At 49.8% G+C, this 23,471-nt stretch overlaps 1 protein-coding gene across 5 annotated transcripts in view; it reads left to right on the top strand.

Annotated features, from left to right (window-relative positions):
- Positions 1-23,471, top strand: part of PIP5K1A (phosphatidylinositol-4-phosphate 5-kinase type 1 alpha) — a 53,036-nt gene that overhangs the window by 23,630 nt on the left and 5,935 nt on the right. For 4 of the 5 annotated variants that reach the window (XM_054998533.1, XM_054998547.1, XM_054998556.1 and 1 more), the window contains 11 exons: positions 739-869; positions 1,569-1,686; positions 5,476-5,628; positions 7,020-7,319; positions 7,990-8,195; positions 10,337-10,420; positions 12,692-12,740; positions 15,176-15,260; positions 16,365-16,490; positions 18,155-18,284; positions 20,327-20,404. In XM_054998533.1, coding sequence (XP_054854508.1) covers positions 739-869; positions 1,569-1,686; positions 5,476-5,628; positions 7,020-7,319; positions 7,990-8,195; positions 10,337-10,420; positions 12,692-12,740; positions 15,176-15,260; positions 16,365-16,490; positions 18,155-18,284; positions 20,327-20,404 — 1,460 coding nt within the window. The remainder of the gene's footprint in view (positions 1-738; positions 870-1,568; positions 1,687-5,475; positions 5,629-7,019; positions 7,320-7,989; positions 8,196-10,336; positions 10,421-12,691; positions 12,741-15,175; positions 15,261-16,364; positions 16,491-18,154; positions 18,285-20,326; positions 20,405-23,471) is intronic. The other variant, XM_054998542.1, reaches the window with a different exon arrangement.

Consider the following 23,471-nt stretch of genomic DNA (forward strand, 5'->3'; position numbering starts at 1 on the left):
GCTGAGAGTGTGTGACTGGCCCAAGGCCGCCTCGTGAGCTTCCAGGGCACAGCAGGATCTCCCAGGTCCTAGGTCAGTGCTCTAACCACTTCACCATGCTGTACTCCCTAGGTTTAGAAAACAAATGGCTAATTTATTAGAAAATAAATGGCTAATTAGAAAATAAATGGCTAATTTACTCCTAGTAGGATGTTAAGAGCCTTGTATACTTCGTGTTTTGCTTTTAACAGTTCTGCAATGCCTCCAGTTAGGTGTGTGGGAAACACTGAATAGGAAAACAAGCCCCTTTGTTGTAAACAAATAGTGGTTTGTGCATTTTGGAAAAAAGCCCCATACAATCCACACATCAAGGCAAGTAGAACAGCGGCTGTCGCCAAGAGCTTCTCGTTGTGCCTGCCCTTGCAGTGCAAAGGGCTGGGGAGGGGTCTCTTCCAGGACAGGGGGGAGAGCGATAGGTATGGGTTTAGAATGCCATCTGATTGGCGCCAGTTGGAAGGAGGGATTTCTGGCTTTTAAAAACTTATTTGTATTTTGGTCTCAAACAGCACTTCCAGGGTGGTTAGCAAATGAAAAACGACGGAATTATATTAAAAAAACAGCTGAAAAGTAAAAACAAAAAGCCCCACACCCCTGTGGTGGGAATATACTCCCTAGAACTGTGTTCGCTTCTGAAGGGAAGCTTTCCTCCTTCTTGCAAGAGGGGTTTGACGCTCGCTCCTTGTGCTTGCTGTCCTCCAGACAACGTCGTCTGCACTCAAAGGCGCCATCCAGCTTGGAATCACCCACACGGTGGGAAGCCTGAGCACCAAGCCGGAGCGCGATGTTCTTATGCAGGACTTCTACGTAGTCGAGAGTATATTCTTCCCCAGGTGAGCGTTTGCCCTTCTCGGGCCCCCACTTCTTGAGTGCAGCGGATGGCAGGGTGGTCAGGAAGGCAGTAGGCTAAGCATTTCTTCCATGCGAAAGCTGGAAAGGGACGGGGCAGATTTTCAGGCTTTATGGGAAGTGGCCTTGCCTTGGCAGCGGGGGGCATGCGCTGCCCCCGCGTCGTCCATTCCACAATATCTCTTATGAAATGTTCCGGGGAAGCCCTTCTCTGCCAGCGAGCTCCAATGGGAATACAGCGCCACAGGGGCGAATGGTCTGACATGGTATAAGGCATATATTTACGTTCTGAGTCTCCAGGGGATGATGGAGGCTGCACGTTTCTCAGGCAGCCAGTAATGTATGCATGGAGCAAGAGACCTTTTCCTCTAATTTTGGCATTTAAAATATTTGCACTCAGCCTTATCTCCGCACACTTGAGAGTGTTTATCGTGAGCAGGCTTCTCTTGCCATGTGCAGCTGCAGGGAATGGTGTTCAGGGGAGGGCATTTGCTTGGTACCCGGGCAACGGGTTTCCCTTTGTGTACAGCGTGCGTCCTCCTGCATGCTCCCTGGCATCCTCCGTGGCCTTCAGGGGTTCTTTTGTGGAAGACCTGTTGAGGAAAGTTTGACCGGTTTCGAACTCCGAAGAGAGTTTCCTTTAAAGACGTATGGGGGTGCTTACTTTGTTCCTTCCCCTCCAGTGAAGGCAGCAATCTGACGCCGGCCCATCACTACAACGACTTCCGCTTCAAGACCTATGCCCCTGTCGCCTTCCGCTATTTCCGTGAGCTCTTCGGTATACGGCCGGATGACTACTTGGTGAGTTGTTGGGGAAGCCCTGCTGTGCTCGTGACTGGCTGCGCAACAGCAACATGCAGGTCATAGAGGAACAGTTTGGGTCCCGCTGGATGCCGTTCTGCACATGCAGGTGACTCAGCTCTGAAGACCAGCATGGAACAAGAGCATATTGGACAAGGCTGCAGCCGTTCGATGCATTTCGCGCCTCGTTTCAGTGAATGTTGGTTTATTTACTGCATTTATAGTGCATTTTTCTCACTGAGACAAAGCAGAAAAAACACGATAAGGTGCTTAACTCCGGCATGGCTTCCTTTTTGCACGGAACAGCCTGACTCTGCCTTTAAACCTTGAGTTTTAGGGTGGTGCCTCTCACACTTCCTACTCTAGAGGACTTTACTGCTAAGGAGCCTCAGCATAGATCAAGATGGGAGCCCTGGTAGTCTGTCTATAGCAGTAGAAAAGAGCAAGAGTCCAGGAGCCCCTATAAGACTAACAACATTTGTGGTAGGGGATGAGCTTCCATGAGCCCCAGCTCACTTCTCACAGGTCACTCCTCAGTTAATCTTGAGGTATCTGAAGAAGTGAGCTGTGGCTCACGGAAGCTCATCCCACACCACACATCTTGTAAGTCTTATAGGGGCTCCTGGACTCTGGCTCTTTTCTAGAGCCTCAGCATGGCTGGCACAGAATGTTGCAGAGGATTCTGGGCCTTTTGTAGTTGGCCATTCCCTGTGATCTCTGCCGACAGGGCTAGAAAAGACATAAACCGGAACTCTTGCAGAGCTTTGCTGCCTGGCAGAGTAGATCGTTTCGGGCTCGGTGAGCCAATTATCTGTCGTAGGCAGCTTAAAAGATCTATAAAAGTGGGCATGCAAGACACAGTTAGGGTGGTTCAGGAATAGTTTTGGGGGGAGGTGCTTTATGGAAGAGAGTGAATCAACCTGGCAAATTTATTTGAAACCTTTATAGTCCTTCCTTCCTCCCCCTAAAACAGGAGAGAGCGGGAAGCCATTTCAGGTACAGAGAACGGCCTCTACATTTTAAGCTCTGCTTCTCCTCAGTTAATCTTGGGGACCAGAAACCTTCTCCGTTTCTCTTTAAAACTCCTAAAGGGGTGGGCAGATATGCCTCTATGGGAGCCCTGGCAGTGGCATTGCACACCGGCAAAATGCTCTTACTGATAGCTTCTCAGTGTGTTCCCAGTCCTTAATTATACCCTGGTTGGTTAAACCTGGGTGTGATTGAATGTAGTAATTATAGTCACCTGTGCAAACTGGAACCCACACAAATCTTAATCTACTCCCACCTCCCTCTTTTTCGTGCCGCAGACGCCGTATCCCAAAACCAAGGCAACAGGCATTTTCTGTGGCGGTCTTGCAAGTGATTATTCAGACTGCTCACCCCGTCCCCTCTCTGGCCTTCTCCTGCCACCTACTCTCAGAGTGCAGACGCAGTCTCACCCAGGCATCTGTTGCAGCTCAGAGGAGAGCAGGGTTTGCGGTCCGCTTGCCTAGAAGCGTAGCGGAAAGTCCCCCAGGGTCTCTTCTGTGAGCCAGATGGGCAAGCTTGGTAACTCTGGGGTGGGGGACAAGCATAAGAACATAAGAACATAAGCAAAACCATGTTGGATCAGGCCAGTGGCCCATCCAGTCCAACATTCTGTCACACACAGTGGCTAGAAATCCAGTGCCATCTAAAGGACTGTCAGTGAGGCCAGGACACCAGAAGCCCTCCCACTGCCTTCCTTCCAGCACCAAGACAACAGAGCACCACCTCCCCACAAAGAGAATACCATCTATCTCCTGTGGCTAATAGCCACTGATGGACCTCTGCTCCATATATTTGTCCAGTCCCCTCTTGAAGCTGGCAATGCTTGTAGCTGCCACCACCTCCTGTGGCAACGAATTCCATGTGTTTATCACCCTTTGTGTAAAGTAGTATTTTCTTCTATCTGTTCTAACCCGACTGCTCAATAATTTCATAGAGTGCCCACGAGTTCTTGTATTGTGAGAAAGGGAGAAAAACACATCTTTCTCTACCTTCTCTAACCCGTGCATTATCTTGTAAACCTCTATCATGTCTCCCCTCAGTCGTCTTTTCTCCAGGCTAAAGAGCCCCAAGCGCCTCAATCTTTCCTCATAGGGAAAGTGTTCCAACCCTTTAATCATTTTAGTTGCCCTTCTCTGTACTTTTTCCAGTGCTATGATATCTTTTTTAAGGTGTGGCGACCAGAACTGTACACAGTACTCCAAATGAGGCCTCACCATCGATTTATACAGAGGCATTATGATACCGGCTGATTTGTTTTCAATCCCTTTCCTAATAACCCCTAGCATAGCATTAGCTTTTTTTATGGCAGTCGCACACTGTGCTGACGTTTTTAGTGAGTTATCTATCATGACTCCAAGATCTCTCTCTTGGTCAGTCTCCGCCAGTTCAGACCCCATCAACTTGTATTTATATTTTGGATTTTTGGTTCCAATGTGCATTACTTTGCACTTGGCTACATTGAACCTCATTTGCCACATGGATGCCCACTCTTCTAGCCTCGACAGATCCCTTTGGAGTGCCTCACAATCCTCTCTGGCTTTCACCACCCTGAACAATTTCGTGTCATCTGCAAATTTAGCCACTTCACTGCTTAATCCCAAGCAGCAGCCGGTGGGAGGGTTGAGTTGCCTTTGCCACTTGATTTCTCGACCAGAAGCAACTGATAGGCAGGGTGAGCAGGGGGTGACCGGCAGATTAACTCAGGTTTGCCTCCTCCCATTTTCACCCCCGCCGCAGTCGACCGTTCTGATGTTACCTGGATCTGGTCGGAAGCTGGCAGCCTCCCCCCCCCCCCGCCTGTCTTCCTGCTTGCCTACCTTAACATTGTAAATAGGCAGGGGAACTCGGATCCTAATGAATCGGTCCGTAGGGCAGATGTTGGAAAGGAACCCTTTATTCCGGGAGCCCGAAACACCCGTTGCCTGGCTCTGCTCGGTGTGGTTTCCCACCCTACCTGATCAGGAAGAGTTCCCAAGGAGGGCCTTCCCATCTTCTCCGCCTTGGGCTCTGGTGCTCTAGAGAGAGAGTTCCACCCAAATCTTAGTTTTCAGTCGGCGGTTGTGCTGATTGGACACCCCCCGCCCCCACACTCCGGGTCAGTTGCCGTGACTGTGTGGGCCTTACCCTCCAGGACTGGAGGTGGTCTCGCTGTCCTGGGCCAGAGCGGCAGGAGTGTAGCCTTCCGTGGTTCCATCCGGGGGCTTCAGTATCACTCTCAGCATAGCCCCAGTTCCGGGAACGCCTCCCCTAATTATGCATCTCTGTTGTTTTCCATGAGTCCTTGGCCTCTGTCTTGGTGGCAGTGATAACTGCCCCTCAGGTGCCTAAGAGGCCTTGTCAGAGTCTCCCTGCTTTTGCTGCAGCTCACAATGTGGGGGGGGGGGCAGGGTGACAGAGCTCTTTGCCCATGTCCTGGGCTCACACGGGAATGGCTGGAGCTAAGGTTGTGGACCCTTTAGCCCTGGCTCCATTTAGGGGTGTGTGTGTGTGTGTGTATGCGCATGGCGTGCACACACAGCATGCACTCCTCAATATGTGGAATTAGGTTTTGTCGTTCAGCATCCCAAGTTAAGTTTTCCTTCATGTGTAGCCTTTCCTTGAAGTATGAAGTTTTGTCTGTAGCCCGTGGCCAGGCTTAAGCACGTACGTTCCACCGAGAGTCTTGGCTCATCTTGGTTTCGGGAGATCTCTTGCCTCCTGTCCTTACTGCTGTGTGTTCTCTTCCCCTCTCCCCCCCCCCGCCCCCCGCCCCCTTCCCAGTGCTCCCTTTGTAGCGAACCCCTCATTGAGCTCTCCAACTCCGGGGCCAGTGGCTCTATCTTCTACGTCTCCAGTGATGACGAGTTCATTATCAAAACTGTTCAGCACAAAGAAGCCGAGTTCTTGCAGAAGCTGCTGCCAGGCTACTATATGGTGAGTTGGCGGGGAGGGGGCGTGGCTGACCAGCCAAGGCAGCGTTTTCCCTCTTGATAGCAAGGAGCAGCCATGAATATTCTTGGGTTGGGGGCAGGAGGGATACTGGACAGCCTCGCTCCCCCAGATGTATACTTCAGATGGTCACTGGATGCTTTAGGGAATCGCACACGCACACACCACCTCTACCTCGGTGATCGATGTGGCAGCGTGCCACTGCATTTCCTTTCAGACAGCTTGGCGGCTGGCTAAAGCTCTTATTCGAGTTCAAGAAGGAATAAGTTGTCCCCTCCCTCCCCCGTGAGAAGCAGAGGAGGGGGAAGTTGCATTTTGCCTTGTTCCCCAAGTCAGCTCGACCCGTATGCCCTGCAAGGATCTTCCTCTGGCGCGTCACTTGCTAATTTCTTGAGTCACATTCGGGTCCTGTTTACATAACAGCAGCGTATAAATGGTGATCTGCCTGAAGGTCCCAGGTTCAATCCCCGGCATCTCCACTTGAAACGATCAAATAGGCGGTGATGTGAAATACCTCCACCCGGGACCCTGGAAAGCAGATGCCAGTCTGAGTGGGCGATGCTGGCTTTGATGGGTCAGCGATCTGATTCAGTATAAGGCAGCTCCCTGTGTTTGCATATGTCTTTCCTCCCCGGCAGGACCTGTCTGTTGCAGAGGAGTCTGTTCCCAGATGCTTATCACAGTTCACACAGGGCCTGCTAGGCCTTGCTGCATGACCCGGGGTGCCCTTTGGGATATGCCTCATGCTCCCCTGTAGCCAGGCACTGCTGGGAGAGAGAAGCACCTGTGGCTGAGTTCAGGGAGGGCCTTCTGTGAAACCTCAGTACGGTTGGAAAATGTCTGCTGTGACCTGTGGGGAAGCTGGTGGCTGGTCTTGCCTTCAGGTCAAGCGTTAAAGCAGATGGCGTTGGGGTCACTCACAATTCCAGAACATACATCGTTACTTTTAAAGTGGTTTAGGTTGCTTCCTGCCACTACCCAAACGGCTTACTTCAGACAGATAAGTGTCACTTGGTTCATACAAACCCACACAAAACATTCCAGAGCCCACTGATTAAGTCACAGATTTGGCCAAAAGTTTTAGGTGGCTTGCAGAAATTATATAAACAGGAAGTCCTCTTGATCTTCCTTAGCAGGGAAAGCAGTCCAAGCTTTGGGGCTACCGACAAGAAGGCCCTGCTCCCAGCCACTGCTGTTGGGATCTGAAGCAGTATTAGAACAGAGCAGGTCCTGACTACAGCTGTCGTGGGCCGCTGCCAAGAGAGGCAGTCCCAGGCCATATGAAGCTTGGAAGCTTTAACACCACACTGGCAGAGTGCAGGTTAGTCCAGCCCCTCTCCAAAGGCCTACAGAAAGCTGTTCTTCGTTCCTTCTAGAACTTGAATCAGAACCCTCGGACGCTGCTGCCCAAGTTCTACGGGCTCTACTGCGTGCAGGCCGGAGGCAAGAACATCCGGATTGTGGTGATGAACAACCTCTTGCCCCGCTCCGTCCGGATGCACCAGAAGTACGACTTGAAAGGCTCCACATACAAACGCCGGGCATCCCAGAAGGAGCGTGAGAAGGTCTTCCCCACCTACAAGGATCTGGATTTCATGCAGGATGTCCAGGACGGCCTCTTCCTGGACGCAGACATGTACAACGCCTTGTGCAAGACGTTGCAGAGGGACTGCTTGGTAGGTGGGAACGGAGAGGGTTTTCTTTCCAATGCGGCATCAGCAGTTGAACTCTCGCTGAGTGTTTGGCTCACCCTCTGGGGGAAGCAGGGCATGTGTGTGTTTCTGAACAAATGCAGTCAGAGTCTGGAAACGTAGCTTGCTGTAGGTCAGATGGGGCATTAACTTCTGTCTCTTTCTTTTGTTGTCCATTTGTTTTCTTGGCTGGAGTTGTTGAGTCTTCTGGTGCCTTAAAGACTGAGGCTTGACTTTTAAATGTGAAGCTGGAGAATTAGAAGCTCAGTAGAGGCTGTGCACCCCTGCAGCATCTGGCTCAAAGGCTCATGGGACAGCCTCACCAGTATTACTTTTAAATGGAACCTAGAACATTTTTATTCCAGCACAAGCCTCCTTCCTCCGGCTAGTCTGCCTCTTTACAAAATTAAAAAAGAAATCTGCCTGCTTACCAAACAAGCTATCTTCCTTAAATGCTGTGAGGTTAGGGTGTGATGCAAAATAAATACATGCCAGATGTTGGTTGAAGAAGTAGAGAAGCCCTTGGGATGGGGCAGGTTTGAAAAACAAAATGGATAAAAGGGTTTTGCTTGGAATGAATGATGCAATCTTGAGTTTTTTTGCATGGCCTTGGAATATATTGGCTTAACTGTGTATTTCACTGCCACCACCTCAGGTTTTGCAGAGTTTCAAAATCATGGATTACAGTTTGCTCGTGGCAGTTCACAACCTCGATCAAGCTCAAAGGGAGCGGGCGGTTGTGGATGGGTCCTCCCAGGCGGACATGCGGCGGCCTGCTGCACAAAAAGCCCTCTATTCCACAGCCATGGAGTCCATCCAAGGGGAGGCCCGAAGAGGTGGCACCGTTGAGACCGACGACCAGTAAGTTTGTGGTGGCTTTTGAGGGTGGGGAGCACCAAAAAGAAGCTTGGATGTCCCTCCAGTTGGACACCAGATTGCTGCCTGAATGAACGAGGCCAGTGAAGCAAATCTGCAGGTTGGATTTCTTCCTAGCAAACAGTAGGCACTTGCTCCGAGTGATGCTTGCACTGACACCATCCCAGTCCACCCTTGAGATTTGTCCTTTGAAACCTCAAAATATAGCTTCCACAAGGATATTTTTAGGTGGGTAGCCGTGTTGATCTGCAGGAGAACAGCAAAATTAGAGTCCAGGGGCACCTTACAGACCCACAAGATTTTCAGGCTGTAAGCTTTCGAGAGTCAGAGCTCCCTTCTTCGGCCACCGAAGAGCACTTGGACTCTCGGAAGCTTACACCTTGAAAATCTTGTGGGTCTCTTAAGGTGTCCCTGGACTCAAGCCCTGCTGAAAATATGCCAGCAACCAACTTTTCAGTAATGCTTTATGAAATGTGGGCCTGTGGGGTATGGCACCTCAAGCACTCAGGCAGCCAACCAGCATGTTTGCTTGCCATAGACAGTGGATTTGCTGCTCATCTTTTGCTTCAAGCTGGTTGCAGACCAGTGAGCCGGGTTTGGGCCAGCGGCCTCCAATTGGTGATCCTGACCCCACAAGGCTAGAAACGTGCAAAATACAGCCAGCACCTCTCTGTAGGCTGGTCTTGGTGGGAACTGCGGGCAGGCAAAGCTTATGGAAGTGGCAAAGAGACTCTACCCCACCCCAGTTTTGCCTTCGGCGTGTGTCCCCCTTCTTCCATCAAAGACCACCACTTTTTCTGGGGCTGCCCCTAGCCATCTGCTATGCCCATATACGGACTCCCAAATATTTCTTTAAATAGCCTGCATCTGGACTATTTTAATGACTTTTACAGATTATTATTGATTTTATGGTTTTTATTGATTCACTGTGTTTTATGAAGGTTGTTAGCTGCCCTGAGCCCATTTGTGGGGAGGGCGGGGTATAAATTAAATCAAATAAATGTTCCAGTAAATGTTTAAAACAGCTACAACCGTCGCTGCTCACTTGGTGTGTTTGTTGTTAGTCTGTTGGAGTCTCAGGCTCCTCTTGAGCAAAGCTGTGGGTTGGGGCATGGGAGTGCTGGGCCTCTTGAGGGCGGGCGCCATGGGAGAGAACGTGCTTGGCATGCGGAAGGGCCCAGATATAATCCCCAAGGACATAGATCCAGAGGAGTTAGCCGTGTCAGTCTGTAGTTGCAAAATAGTAAACAGTATCACCTTTAAGACTAACCAACTGTATTGTAGCATAAGCTTTCGAGAATCACAGTTCTTTTCTGATGGTGCATCTGACGAAGAGAGCTGTGGTTCTCGAAAGCTTATGCTGCAATAAAGTTGGTTAGTCTTCAAGGTGCTACTGGACTTTTTACTAATCCCCAGGGAGCAGCCGTGGCTGAGAGGCAGTGCATGTGCTTGGCTTGCAGCATGTCCCAAGTTCAGTCCTTGGCATCGCCAGTTAAAAAGGGCCGGGTAGTAGGTGATGTGAAAGACCTCTGCCTGAGATGCTGGAGAACCACTGCCAGCCTCAGTAGGCAACAGTGACCTTGATGGGCTGGTTCAGAAGAAGGCAGTTTCACATGTGTTCAAGAGTTCCTCTGTGCTTCTCTGTCGAATAATTCCCCAGACTAGACAAACCAGTTCTCTTTCCCTTGATCGGCAAGAGGCTGCTGGCTGCCCTGTCCACCTCTTGGCATTTCTCATAAGCAGGGAGTTGGGAAACACCTTGCCCTGCCAGAGACCCTGGAGAGCTGCTGCCGGTCAGAGCAGACCAGCTAGATGACCAGTGGCCAGACTCCGCATGAGGATGCTGTGAATTGCTTCCTTGATTTGCGGGGCATTATCTGGTCACGCGTTAAGCTCAGCTGCATCTGCTGTGTGGTTTGGGGATGCCCACAGAGTTCGTCGTGACCCAGCTGCTGGCTTAGCTGTTGATCGCTGACATGTTTTACTGTTCAGTCAGGCAACCGGCAAGCCCAGCTGTCAGGGTTCCGCTCACGTGTGGCTGATTCCTAGTGAATGAAAATGCTTCTGGGCTTGGACGGGCACCTGCCAGCTCACGTGTGTCCTTATTTGTCGCTTTCTCCTTCTAGAATGGGAGGGATCCCGTCTCGAAACTCCAAAGGGGAGAGGCTGCTCTTGTACATTGGAATCATAGACGTGTTGCAATCTTACAGGTAAGAAGGCTCCAACTTGATCTCCGCCTCCCTGATGCCAGAAGCAGTTGTCGGCTTGGGAGCCACGTGGCTCTCGGCCAGGAGTCCAGCCCTGAGTCCCTTATGCCTTTAGACGCCTGCCCCACATCCCATTAGACTCACCGTAGAATTTTGACTTTGGATCGCTTGTGCTTCTCTGTCGAATAATCCCCCAAACTAGACAAACCAGTTCTCTTTCCCTTGATCTCCAAGAGGCTGCTGGCTGCCCTGTCCAGCTCTTAGCATTTCTCATAAATTTTAGTCAAGTTGGGGAAGAAAACTGGTCAGTCCCCCTTGAAAAATAAAAAGTTATTTCCGAGTTGCGCGTGAGAGAGCGAAAGAGATTGTCTTTAACATGAGTTCAAAAAGGCTTTTGTGTTGTAGGGAGGGGTCTCAGTTGTTCTGCTAATGAGTTAGGGGCCATAGACTTCACCCACAGATTTCACCACTGTGTTGCCTTACATACCGTTGTGTTGCCTTACGTACTCTCTGTTGCTTTAAATATGTACTCCTATGTCAGCCATAGAATTGCTTATGTTTTGTTTCAGCATTTCTTCAACTTTGTATTGGATTCTTGCTAATGTTGCGTCTTTGTAAACTTGTGTTTATTTACCCTATGGAATTATGAAATTGTCCTTGATATTGACTGTACTAATCTCACACTGTGTAATCCACCTTGAGTCTCAGTGAGAAAGGCAGACTATAAATGACATAAAATAAATAAATAAACGAGTTTAGTCAAATGCCTAGAAAAGAAGTCTTGCAGTGACTACTAGCTGTAATGGCCAAGTGGAGCCTCCACGTTCCAGAGGCAGCTGGAGTCCTCCTGCGAGCATCTGGCTGACTCTTTTAGCGCTGGGATTTCGTCTTCTCTCTCCTGTGAGGCTGTTGCCTGAGTTTGCACCCTCCCCAAAAGCACCTTGGTTTTGGATTTGACTACCTGATTTTTAAACAAAACATCTTGAGCCCAGCAAGGCTTTGAGTAGCAGCCTGATAAAGCCCACCCTTTCCGTCCGCTCCGTGGTGATGACAAGGGGGAGGCTTCCCTTCACACGGGAAGTAATTAAAGATGACGCAGCAACCATTGAGGGCAAGCCCTTACAGAACAGGTTTTTTTATAAGGCGAGGCTGTTATGCCCAGGGAAACATACAGGAAATAATGGGGGAGAAGGGCAGGAGGCAGGCAGCGACTTGCAATTGCCAGACATTTTTGATGACGAGTGTTTTTTGGACGATGTTTCTGTGGCGCCGGAACAGCAAACCACTTACTTTGGAGGTTCAGGTTCATTTACTTCAAAGTTGTTAGGAGTTTTTTTGTGCATTATGGATAATTGCCTTGAGAAATTCACCAAAGGGAAATTCCTTGCACTGAGGAAGGGGGAGAGAAAGTAAGGCTAAGTTTTTTTTAAAAAATCCCTTTCCATTTAAAAAAAAAATAGAACAAGTGCATGACTGACATTGGAGCAGACAAGCTTGTCTTCCTGGCAAGGGCTACAGAGTACAGTGACCAGAGCCTGACATTCTATGAGATGTGTGCTGCTAGCGTGGTCAGTGGGTCTTTCACTGGGAGCGAGTAGATAGGCAAATCCCTCTCTGTGATTTCATCCAGTAGTGAAGGGCAGTATATAAGTACAGTTGTTGTTTTTGTTTTTGCTGTTGTTGTTACTAGTTCACTTGACATTTGACTTTTTTGCAGTTTCTGTGTGCATGGTATAGCGGTTAGAGAACTGGACTAGGGTCTGGTAAACCCCCGTTCAAATTCCCACTCTGCTATGGAAATTGCTGGGTGACCTTATTCCAGTCATTCTTGTCTGTCTTAATCTACCTCCCAGGGTGGTTGTTAGGCTGAAATGAAGGAGGGGAGAATGGCAGGTCCCCCATTTCAGGAGAAAAGCGGGTCCCCCATTTCAGGAGAAAAGATAAATTGAGCTGCTAAAATCCTTGGTTGGCTCCTCACGTAATGCTTTTTCAGTCTGCGCAATGATTGTGCCACCTTGGAGCAGATGAGCTGGTATTTCTGGAGAAGCCCGAAAAGTCCTTCTGATATGACGCTTGCATGGCAGGGCTCCGGTTGCTTGCCAAGATGGACTGAGTAACAGTGAGGGGGACACAAACAGTGAGATTGGGGTGGGTGGGGAGTATCTCCCTTCTCATGCCCTTCCAGCTTCTTACCCTCAAAAAAAAAAAAGATTAGTTTTTTGAAGTTCCCTGTGAAACAATCCTTTTCTCACCTTCACCAATCTTTGTTTTCAGGTTCATGAAAAAGCTGGAACATTCCTGGAAGGCACTTGTTCACGATGGGGTGAGCAGCCCAAACTCTCTCTCTTGCTCCCGTGTCTTAGAAAGGGCAGGGATCTCCCCGAAGAGTGCCTGTGCCCCTGCCTTCCACATGCCTTCTGCACTCTTGTTGCATTGGGTGTATGTTTAAGGCCAGGACTGATAAAGAGAAGACTCCAGTCCAGAGCAGAAGCCGAGGGCTCTAGTTCTCTGGGAGCTGCATTGGATGGAGTTATGAACGGGAGGGGGGCTTCTCACTCCATCCCAGTCCTAGGTTCCTCTGGTAGAGCTGCCACCATCCAAATTGAAACGGGCTTGACCTGTAGAAGGAGCAGTGTACAAGACTACAGCTAATGAGAGAAGGGAAAAAAAGAAATCCAAACCAGTAGCTGTCCCTTTAGAATTACCAGATAGTAATTACCTCTGCCAGAATGGGTGTCCAGTGGTTGGAAAGGTGAAGGCAGGCCTGACTTTAGGACTCTCTGTCTTCTATCCCCTGAATCTCTCTCTCTCTCTCTCTCTCTCTCTCTCTCTCTCTCTCTCTCTCTCTCTCTCTCTCTCACTCACTCACTCACTCACTCACTCACACACACACACACACACACACACACACACACACACACACACCCCACTAAAGAGCTTTTTTGTATCCTCATTTCCCAAGGGGGTGTTGGTGTTGGAGGAAAGGAGTTCTCTCCATCCAAATCAGTCCCTACCAAACTCCATGGCAAGTCGGCCTTCTTGTTGCATCTACCCCGGTTTTAGGATGATACCAAAAGGGTAGAACAACATCCCTTGATCCGTCCCAGGATGTCAGTTAGAGGAAATGATGTTTGTTGTCTTCCTGCATTCCGAGGGCTGGGTTTGAAAAGGTGAATTACAGGACAGTTTAATTTTAAAAGGCCTCTGCCCCCATCGTGAAGGACGGATGCCCAAGAAGAGCTGGGACAGCTAGGCCATGACAGTGAAAACCTGTTTTCAAAAGACAATGATGAGCGTGGCTTGATCGGTTGACTAAAAATTTAGCCAATTGAATTAGTTGCTAGCTGTGTGCTTGGGAAGACGCAATAAAGCTAAGTGTGTGTCTGTGTGAGTGGGGGCCTATTTCCTGCTCGGGTGCAAATACGCCCTGAAAAGGATCAGTGTTGGGGAGACACCTCTTCTGTCCTAAAGGAGCTGCAGGTTTAACCCCTGACATTTGGGGAATTACATGCACTCACAACCCACATAACCTATGGATATTTAAAACAAATGAAGCTCCAAGTCAGATTTGGAAATGAAAATGGCGGCTGGAATTTAGCAGGATAATCAAGGATGTTATTGAACGGAATAACAGAACGCACTTAGGCACTTGGAATAGTATCAAGCGTGCATGTTGCACCAAAATGCCTGGAGAAAATGCGCACGTGCACTCTTGTGCTACATGTAACTTGGGAGAGGTTTGGGGTGAGGGGAAAAGGAAAAAACCAAGCAGGGAAAACAGAGTTGCACATAATGGTGTATGATACTGTATGGGGAATACATTTAGGGGTGGTTTCCAAGTGACTAGGCAGATGGCCAAGGCCACGCATGGACTAAGCAAGCCGATCACTGTCCATCAGTGGCTATTAGCCACAGGAGATAGATGGTATTCTCTTTGTGGGGAGGTGGTGCTCTGTTGTCTTGGTGCTGGAAGGAAGGCAGTGGGAGGGCTTCTGGTGTCCTGGCCTCACTGACAGTCCTTTAGATGGCACTGGATTTCTAGCCACTGTGTGTGACAGAATGTTGGACTGGATGGGCCACTGGCCTGATCCAACATGGCTTTGCTTATGTTCTTATGTTCTTAAGGAGAAAACCCAAGGGAAGATTCAAAAGAGAGGCTGAGGGAAAGCAAGGAGAAGGAGATGAGGGTATGCAGCAGAGCAGGGCTTCCAAGGTCAGATTGCAGAACACAACTTGGAATAAATCCCATCTGTGCCCATCTGTGGGGAGGGCGGGGCATAAATCGAATAAAATAAATAAATAAATCAAAGAACCGTCTCCTTGCATAGGAACGGAGCCTGAAAACACTTCTGTTGGATTACCTGGGTTTGGAGGGAGGCAAGAGACCGGGGGGGGGGGGGGGCGGGAGGTGTCCTTCCAACTTATGGAGGGAGGAGGCAGGAGAGTTTGTTACAGGAAAAAGTTTTCCAGATAAGAGAATCAGGAAGACAGACAGACAGACAGACAGACAGACAGACAGACAGACAGACAGGCGGCTACGCTCCCAGACGAGTTGAGTAGGCCACTTCTTTTCTTTCAACTGTCAGTGACCTTGCTCTTCCCTCAGAACTTAGGTTCGATCGGATACAGCAGACCATTAAAGGATTTAAAAACTTACTAAACTGGCGAACTCTTGTTTGGAACCTGCACGAAGTTTCTGGTGGTCTTTGGCCTTCTTTCCCTTTGGAGAATGACGGACTCTGTGCTTGTCGTTTGCAGGATACGGTGTCAGTTCACAGGCCCAGTTTCTACGCAGAAAGGTTCCAGCGGTTCATGTGTAACATGGTGTTCAAGAAAATCCCCTGTAAGTTATTTCCTCGAGCAGGCTGGGTGAATTTAGCCCCTCGTGTGTGTGTGCAGCGAGACCTTTAAGGGGTGCTCCTAGATCACCCTCCCCCACTCCATGCAGGCCTCATCCAGCCCTCCACGGGCCCAGGTAAATCCTTTTATCCCCAGGTAAACGCTGCTCCCCTTGACTGTCCAGTATGTAAGCAGCCCCCTTCACAACTCCTCTCTCTGTTTCCTGGATGCTTTTTAGGGGGTGTTGGGAAAGGGCCAGTAGTTCCATGGTGGTAGCATGCGTAGAAAGTCCTGGGTTCCGTCCAGTTCAAGGCCCTTGGCTCAGAGGCCTGGAGAGCACCCCAAAAAGCTTCTGCCGGTTTTAGTAGGCAAGACTGGACTGGATGGATCATTGATCCGAAGCGTGCCTTAAGGCCCTCCTGCTTGTGTGTAAATGAGCTTGTGGATGAAAACACATCCATTTAAGTGAGGGGATGGAGCCTGCCCTCGGCTCTGTCATGGGCACCTTAGAAAGGCTGACTCCGGGGACCCTGGAGTGTCGTGAGCTATTAGAGTGGGTAGAACTGAGCTGAAGCAGCCAGAGTACCAGCTCTGTTTGTAGCTGAACCCATCTCGGCTACAACGCACTGTGATAAAGCACGGCCTGTCTACATGGTAACAGCACCACTACCGTGATGCTGTCAGATGTCCCTGTTCCAGCGTATGAAAATCATATGCAATGGCCCTGTAGCCCCCATGAGCTGTGTACCACCTGTGTGGGCTCACTGTCCTCCTTTCGCCCCCTGTTCCTCAAACCTCTCCTCCCAGAGTCCTGGGTTACTTGGCTTTGCCACACTTGGTGGCTGCAGTCACTGTGGATACCTAGTCCATCACTCTCCCCTTTTGCCACATCCACCCACATATCTCCTTGCAGCACATAACCTGTGCAAGATCGGGCAGAAGCAGGGGAAGGGCCCCAGTGACCGAGCATGGGGTGTGAGGGGAAGAGCCTGGCCCCCTGCCCCATCCGACAGTGGGCTTTTTCAGCGGTCTGAAGTCTTGCATCTCATTTCGGGACCAATAAAGACAACTCCTGGTGGATGTCTGTGTGTGCTTTTTCTCTTTAAAGTAAAACCGTCCCCTTCGAAAAAGAGCCGGTCTGGCGTAGCAGCTCCTCGGCGGTCGGGCCCTTCCCAGACACAAGCAGTATGCGAAACAAAAGTGCAGGTCACGATGGAGGCAGAGGTGGAGCAAGGTTGGTGGTTGCCTACAGACAAGCAAGCGGGTCGAGAGAGAGAGGGGGGGGGCCTGCCTTTCTCTCCAGCCCCTTGGGCAGAGCGAGAAACCACCCACGATGCGTTTGCTGCTGGGTTGCACCATTGCAAGATTTGGGCATGCTGGGAGGCGAAATAAGTTGAAAGGATCACCTTTGTAAAAGACCCCTTTCCCTCCTCACAAGCAGCTGGCGTGTTGCAAAGAAGGTCCTCGTGCAAGCCCTGGGCTGGGCCTTGGCGAGCGGGAGGGCAGCCGCAGAGTCACACCCGCGGAGCTGCTGCTTTTCTGCCTTGGCTCTTGGCTTCGTGCTGGTGGCTCCGCATATGGTGCTGAGACCCCGTGGAAGGGAGGGGGGCGGACCGGACACAGCACGGAACGCTGTGTGAGTTGTGTGGTGGCTGAACTGACTTAGCCGCACTGTGTAAGTCTGGGCAAGAACCCGGAGGAGGCTCGTGGAAGACAACCCCGTGGGGGAGTGCTGGGGCTCTTCTCCTGCAGCCTCCACCCTCCTCCCACACACACACCAGTGCATGCTTCTCTTTTTTTTTTTTTGAAAAATTTTTTATTGGGTTAGGATCATATATTTACACATTACAGTCAATTTTCCCATTTCTCAGTTTCTAACCCCCTCCCTTTCCCCCCCTTTTTTGTTGACTTCCAACAGTTTTCCAACCCTTTGTCCCTTTTCCCTTACTCTTTATTTATTCCTCTATCTAACAAATATATATTCTCCCTTTATTCTAAGCAATACTTCTTTAACTATTTTTAATGCTCTGTACCCTAACTATGAGTCCCTTTTTCCATAATGGATAAACAATTTATCCCATAATTCCATTTTCAAATATTTCTGTATAATGTAAACTATGTAAGCCATACATTCCTATAAATCAACCAGCTTAACTTATACTCTATATATTATTCATTCTATCTTCTTCTTTCTGTTTTAGTTATATTTGTTTACATTAATATTTCTATTCCCTTCAATCATAAATCTATATATCAATCAATTTGACTCATATATACCTTCAGATAAACATATTCAGTTTGGTACCTTGTACAGAATCAGAAAGAAAATATTATTAGTTAATCAATCCCTATATTTAACCCTTATGATTAGTTGTTTTCTCTCAATATTCTATTTATTATTCTATATATATCAATCTAGTAACATAACTGCTTAGAGATTTACTTATACCTCTTCTCCCCCCCGGCAAGATCACCCCCCTCTGCGTTTTAATGTACTTCAATAGTTCTCAAACTGCCACAGTTCTCCTCCCACCTCCCATTTCTTCTCCAAATATTGTTTCAGCTTCTCCCAGTCTGCACGTGCATGTTTCTCAATTCCTGTCCCGTGTTTGGGATTCATTCTTGCCAAAGAGGGAGGGGGAAGAGAACAGCAATGCTCCTGGGAACTTTAAGCCGTTGTGATTCTGCCATCGGTGGGAGTCGCAAAGAAGACCCTCAGCCACATCTTTTGATTTTTTTTTTTAAATAAGTAAACAGAAACTACTTGGCTTTATGGCAGCAGCCCCGGGCATCTTCAGCGGCTGCAGGGGCTGTGTAGCTGATCTGCATAGTGCGCCCCCCCCCCCCCCCGCAAGTGCCAGTGCCTGGTAGATTCCTCTGCCTGTCTTCCTCTTGCAGGTTCCCAGCTGGGCCGCCCCGATCTCCTCCCCCAGACACCTCCGGTAGATGAAGCAAACAGCGACTCCGCGGCCACCACGCTGTCCACCTCCTCTCTGGGGAGCAGAGGCTACAATTCTCCAGCCAACAGGTAAACCTCCACTGGGTCTTCCAGTGCATGGAAGGGCTGCGCTGATTGCTGTGAGCAAAGGCCTCCCTTGAGTTTTTCTGTGTGTCCCAATGTATACAGTTTTCTGAAAGCCAGACTGTCCAAAAACTTGCATGTGTTTAGTGTGGCAGAGTTAAAGCCGCGTTGACTTTTCTGATGGAATTAGAGGGATATAGTGAAAAAGGGATGCCTGGGCATGGTTGTATGTACGCATGTGTTTCATTCCTGATCTTGCCACCTAAAGGCAAAATATGGCATCCAGAGAATCCTGCCTTTTTAGCTAAAGCAAGTTTATAGACCTAAGGACTGCAAATGAGCCTGAAAGTTTAAGGGGTGGTCTTTGCAGGAGTGGAGGGACGGGGTTTGTCTGCTCTGAACAGCAGCCTCCCTTTTGGCTTCTGGAATCGAAATAAATAATGCAAAGGGAGCACATCTCCATATTTGGTCACTGCCAGAATCCACCGAGCAGGAGGGCTGGACACTAGCACCACGTCCTACTCGTGGAATTACCGAAGGGAACACTTGAAACTTCTCTGTCTCTTCCCCGTCTGTCTTCTCCTCTCTTGTCTCTTCCCCATCCAACCCCATGGGGGGAGGTTAGAATCAGTCCTGCAGACTTCCCTGCCCCCCCCCAGCCTTTAAGGTCTCCAGACCTGATCATTCACATGCCAGTGAAGGGTCTTGCAGTTCTCTTCCGCACCTGCTTCCTAGAGATGGAAGGCTGACACTGGAGTAGCCCCAGAAGACTGCTGGAGGCTGCAGTCCGTTGGATGGAATTCTGAGCCAGAGGGACAGCTTGAGGGACCCGGTCTGGGCACATTTTATGCTCTTGGTGTGGAAGAGTTAATTCAGGGCCAGGATGCTTGGGGCAGCAGGGGAAGTTCTTACATCTTTATTTACTAGGGGCCGTCATTAATCCTCTGATAGTCTCTTGCAGTTATGTCCAGCTTTTAAATGAGCTCCCTTGAAAGCTATAGTATTGCTGGTTTAACATAAAAGATAAGCCCTCCCTGAAACCGAGACTCTTCCTTCACTGCATCTCTCAACAGACAAGGAGGGGGGGCACGGTTTCTGCATGTGTCTGTTTTCAGTCCAGTTGACGCCTTTGAACTGCATGGTGTCTTTTGCGGAGCCTTCCTGTGAGCCGTGTGCGAATCAGCCTCTGTGCTGTATTACAGCTGACAGCGTCCACGTGGCATGTTGGCTGGCTTCCTCCTTGCATGGCCCTGGCTCACGATGCATGAAGCATTCTCTCCTTGTCTTTCCAACACTCCTTGTGGCAAACCTTTCCGAACCAAATTAATGACAAAAAAATATTCTGAGTAGTTGCTTGCCGCAGATCCGTTGCACTAATTGCAGCTCTGCCACGAACAGAAGAGATCCACTGGGCAGTTCTCTCTCACTGTTTTGAAGAGCCTCTTGTTATCCTGGCATTTAATGCCCGCCCCTTTAGGCTGCTTCTACCAAATTTAGGCTCCTTGTACCAAATGCAGACACCCCCCACCCACCCCTCAAAAAAACCCCCTGAAAATATTCTCCAGGATGTTGAAAAGCAGGCCTGCCACGTTCCTTTGCTTCCATTCCCCCGTGAGAAATTTCCTACAGGAAGTTTCTGTAGACGTCCGCTCTTCACAAAAAGAGAGCAAGCGAGCCGTTGTGCTTCCTCCTGACAGCCCACGCCTGAATCCCAGGTCGTGATAAAAAAAACGTTAACTGTGTGCAATCAGAAATTCAGCCTGTGATCAGAAAGAACTGCCCACGCATGGCCACTTCTGCAATAGCCGTTTTTGCACTGCAGGGCCCAGCTTGCTGAAGCGGGGATGTCACGTTTCAAGTACCGTGAGACTTGAGCCCTGAAAGCCAGTTGGTGTTGCTCCTTGCTGAATCTGGGCTTTCTTGGACTGCTGGTTCACGTCCACAAGGCGTTTTGCCCCCTTCGTGTAACAGCTGCCTGCCCTGGCTCTCTTCCATCGCTTGCTACTGAGGAAAAACTCTTCTTCTTTTACAAAACCTTCTCTGCTTAGGTCAGTGGGCGCTGAAGTGCACCAATCGGGTGCCTCCAAGGATGCGGCTCCTCCAGTCGTTCTGGAGAGATCCACTAGGTGAGGGGCGGGGGCTTTCCCGACAAAGGCGGTGGCTGCGTTTGGCCTCTCTTCTGTTGGCTTTTGAGCTCAAGAGGTGGCCGTGATGGTATATTTACTCTTCATCTTTTGAGAACCAATATATGCATTTACTTATTATTTTTTATTTTATTCAGCTTATACCCCACCCTTCCCGCAAGTGGGCTCAGGGCGGCTTACCACAAAGATGTGCAATTAAAACATACAGTAAAAGCATCATAACAATATGAATCAAGTAACATAAAAAGGGGGGTTGTTGCTAGAATACCCCTTGTGCCGTGGGGCTGTGTTTGTGTGGATAGAAGGCAAGAAACCCTTGTAGGGTGTAGCGCATGTTATGGGTCACCTGAAGGATCCCTGTCAGTTGAGAGCTAGGCTGCCTGCCTTTGGGGATGGGGGGCAGTGAAGCCTCCAGCACAATTGGGGCGCTGGCTCAAAACGTTCAGCAGCTCAGGGAACTTGGACGTTCATAGTTCAGCTCCTGTGAGGGACGAGGGAGTTCCCATTTTGGCTGCGATGGCTAACGACTGGGGAGAGGTATCTGGATGCGAGGTGGCTCGGGGCAAAGCAGCACCAAGATGGGTGATCAGAGTTTCGTTGGTGCTTTAAAGAATGAGTTGTGTGCGCTCTCGTGCTGTTCAGTTAGCGCTGTTACACATTGAGTGATGTCCTAGCCCTTGTGAAGGTGATGCGACAGAATGCTGAGAACTGGCTGGTGAGGGGTGGGGAGCAGAAAACAGACGTGGGATTTCTGTAGAACTCTGAGGCAGGTCACCTCTTGCTGATGACTTGAGCAAGGGTGGTTCTGCTTCTCTGGACTGCGTTCTTTCTGGCTGTGCGGAGGACCTCAACAATGCGATTACATTGTCTAGGCACAGAAGAAGCTCGTGTTCTCTTGTGGATAACTCTGCCGATCGCTGCCAGGGTAGCAAAAGCAAGCTATGGAGGGAGCAGCTCCTCAGAGCAGAGGGCTGTTCTTGAGCTGGGCCTGGCGGAAGCCCAGGTTGTCCTTGGCTGTAGCACCCTCCCCCCAATCAGCCTTGTTTTGGGCAGGCCCAAGCTGAAGAAGCCTCTAATCTCTGTCAATCTCTGCACAGGTTGGAGGGAGAGCAGGGGCCAGAGACCATTTCCACTGTGTCCGTGCTCAGCTTCTACTCTGATAGGTGAGGTGAGACCTAGATAAGTTGGCTAAGCACTGTAGAAGCTGTTTGTTTGCCCCGGAAGCGCTGAAGTCTGGGATCCCAACTGAGGCTTGGTCTGCTTCGGCCTCTTGACCCCTGGGTCTGTTATCCCGCCATTGCTGGACTCCTCTTTAGGCAGCTGCTTGGGGGCACCTTTGCAAAGCTCTGCCCTTCCCCCTCTCTAGTGGGGGCATGATACCTTTGAACTTGGAAACTAGGTTTGATTTTGAATGCACCCAGTCAGTATGGCTTGGGGCAGATTCAAAGCAAGGCCTGCTAGATTAAACCCCTGCGGCTCAAAGGCCAGCCATCAGCTCTTCCAATTGGACGCATTTCTTCCTGTCATAAGAATATCTCCTGTTGTCTTCCCAGGCAGGGCAGCAAAGGGCCGCATCCGTCCTCCTCCTTTCCCTTGTACAGGAGAGGGTTGCTATTTTTCCCTCCATCCTTGTTCAGAGGGTGAAGCAGAGAGGAACAGGGACATTTCAGTCCCCTACAGAAGTAGCAGCGAGAGCCCTTCAGAAGTGAAATGCCCCGTAACTAATAGTGAGAGTCGACTGCCATTTTTTTTTGACAGCAGGGATGTGAACGCACTCTATGGGGACACGGTCTGTTGTTTGGGCCCAACACTCAGAAGTGGGACATATTTGCTCTTCAGATTACACCTGGCATGATTTGGACGTCCACGCGTGCAGTTTCAGGATGATGACATTCACCCAGCGCTGACCATTTCTCTCCCCGTCCACTGAGTGTCTATTTCTCACAGCTGGAAGAAAAAGCCTGAAATATTTAGGAACCATTGTCTAAACACTGAGGAAATGAAAAGGGGGGGCTCAGAAGAGTTTGGGCGGATTTTTGTGGGGCAAGAAGGGGCACAGGATGCAGAGTGTTTTTGTCACACAGCCTGCCGTCTCTGCCCCCTTTCTGTCTCTTTCCCAGGGTTCATTATTCCCCATCTCCCGGCCTTGTGCAGGGGTGGGGGTGGGGAGTGAGTCCCCTGTGGGGTGGGGAGTGAGTCCCCTGTACACAGTCCTTTCAGCCGTCTTTCCTATGGATATCAAGGCAATTGAGTTTGCAGAGAAAGTTTTTCTTTTGGTTTAGCCTGTCCCACCCTTCAGCCTCCCTCCGTGATCCAACTCTTAACCTCAGCCTCATGAGAAAACCCCAACATCTGGAGCAAAAGAATCCCCGCTCTTTGTTAACTTGTTAAGACAACCAGGGCTTTTTTTCAGCAGGAACGTGGTGGAACGGAGTTCCGGCACCTCTTGAAAATGGTCACATGGCTGGTGGCCCCGCCCCCTGATCTCCAGATGGGGGGAGTTTAGATTGCCCTCAGCGCCATGCAGCTTGGAGGGCAATCTAACCACCCCCCTCTGTCTGGAGATCAGGGGGCGGGGCCACTGGCCATGTGACCATTTTCGCCAAGGGAAATTTAAACTTTAAAAAACTCCCCCCTTGTTCCAGCTGACCCAAAGTGACATCATTGTGCAGTCCTGAGTTCCACCACCTCTTTTCCCAGAAAAAAAGCCCTGAAGACAACCAAAGTGGGATGGAAGTTTGGTCACGGAATTGTACTTTTTAAAAGGAAAACTGTTTTTCGAAGGGAAATGAGAGCCTTCATGACACTGAAGGGTGGGCAATTTCTGTAAATAGTTAAGTGTATGGGAAGTATGGAATCACAAGCCTCCTCCTTCACTATCCAGCTAGACGGGGGGCAGTCTTGGTTCACGCAAGTTCAAAATGGAGTTAGCCTTATTGGACTGGAGCCTGTGGAGGGATTCTGTGCATTCAACAGACCTTGCAGAGGTGCGACTGCACTGCAGTGGCTGCTTGCATTAAGGAAAGCAGTGGGATCCCGGCTGCCTCTT

This window comes from Eublepharis macularius, chromosome 1 (assembly GCF_028583425.1).
Source record: "Eublepharis macularius isolate TG4126 chromosome 1, MPM_Emac_v1.0, whole genome shotgun sequence".
Taxonomy (NCBI): domain Eukaryota; kingdom Metazoa; phylum Chordata; class Lepidosauria; order Squamata; family Eublepharidae; genus Eublepharis; species Eublepharis macularius.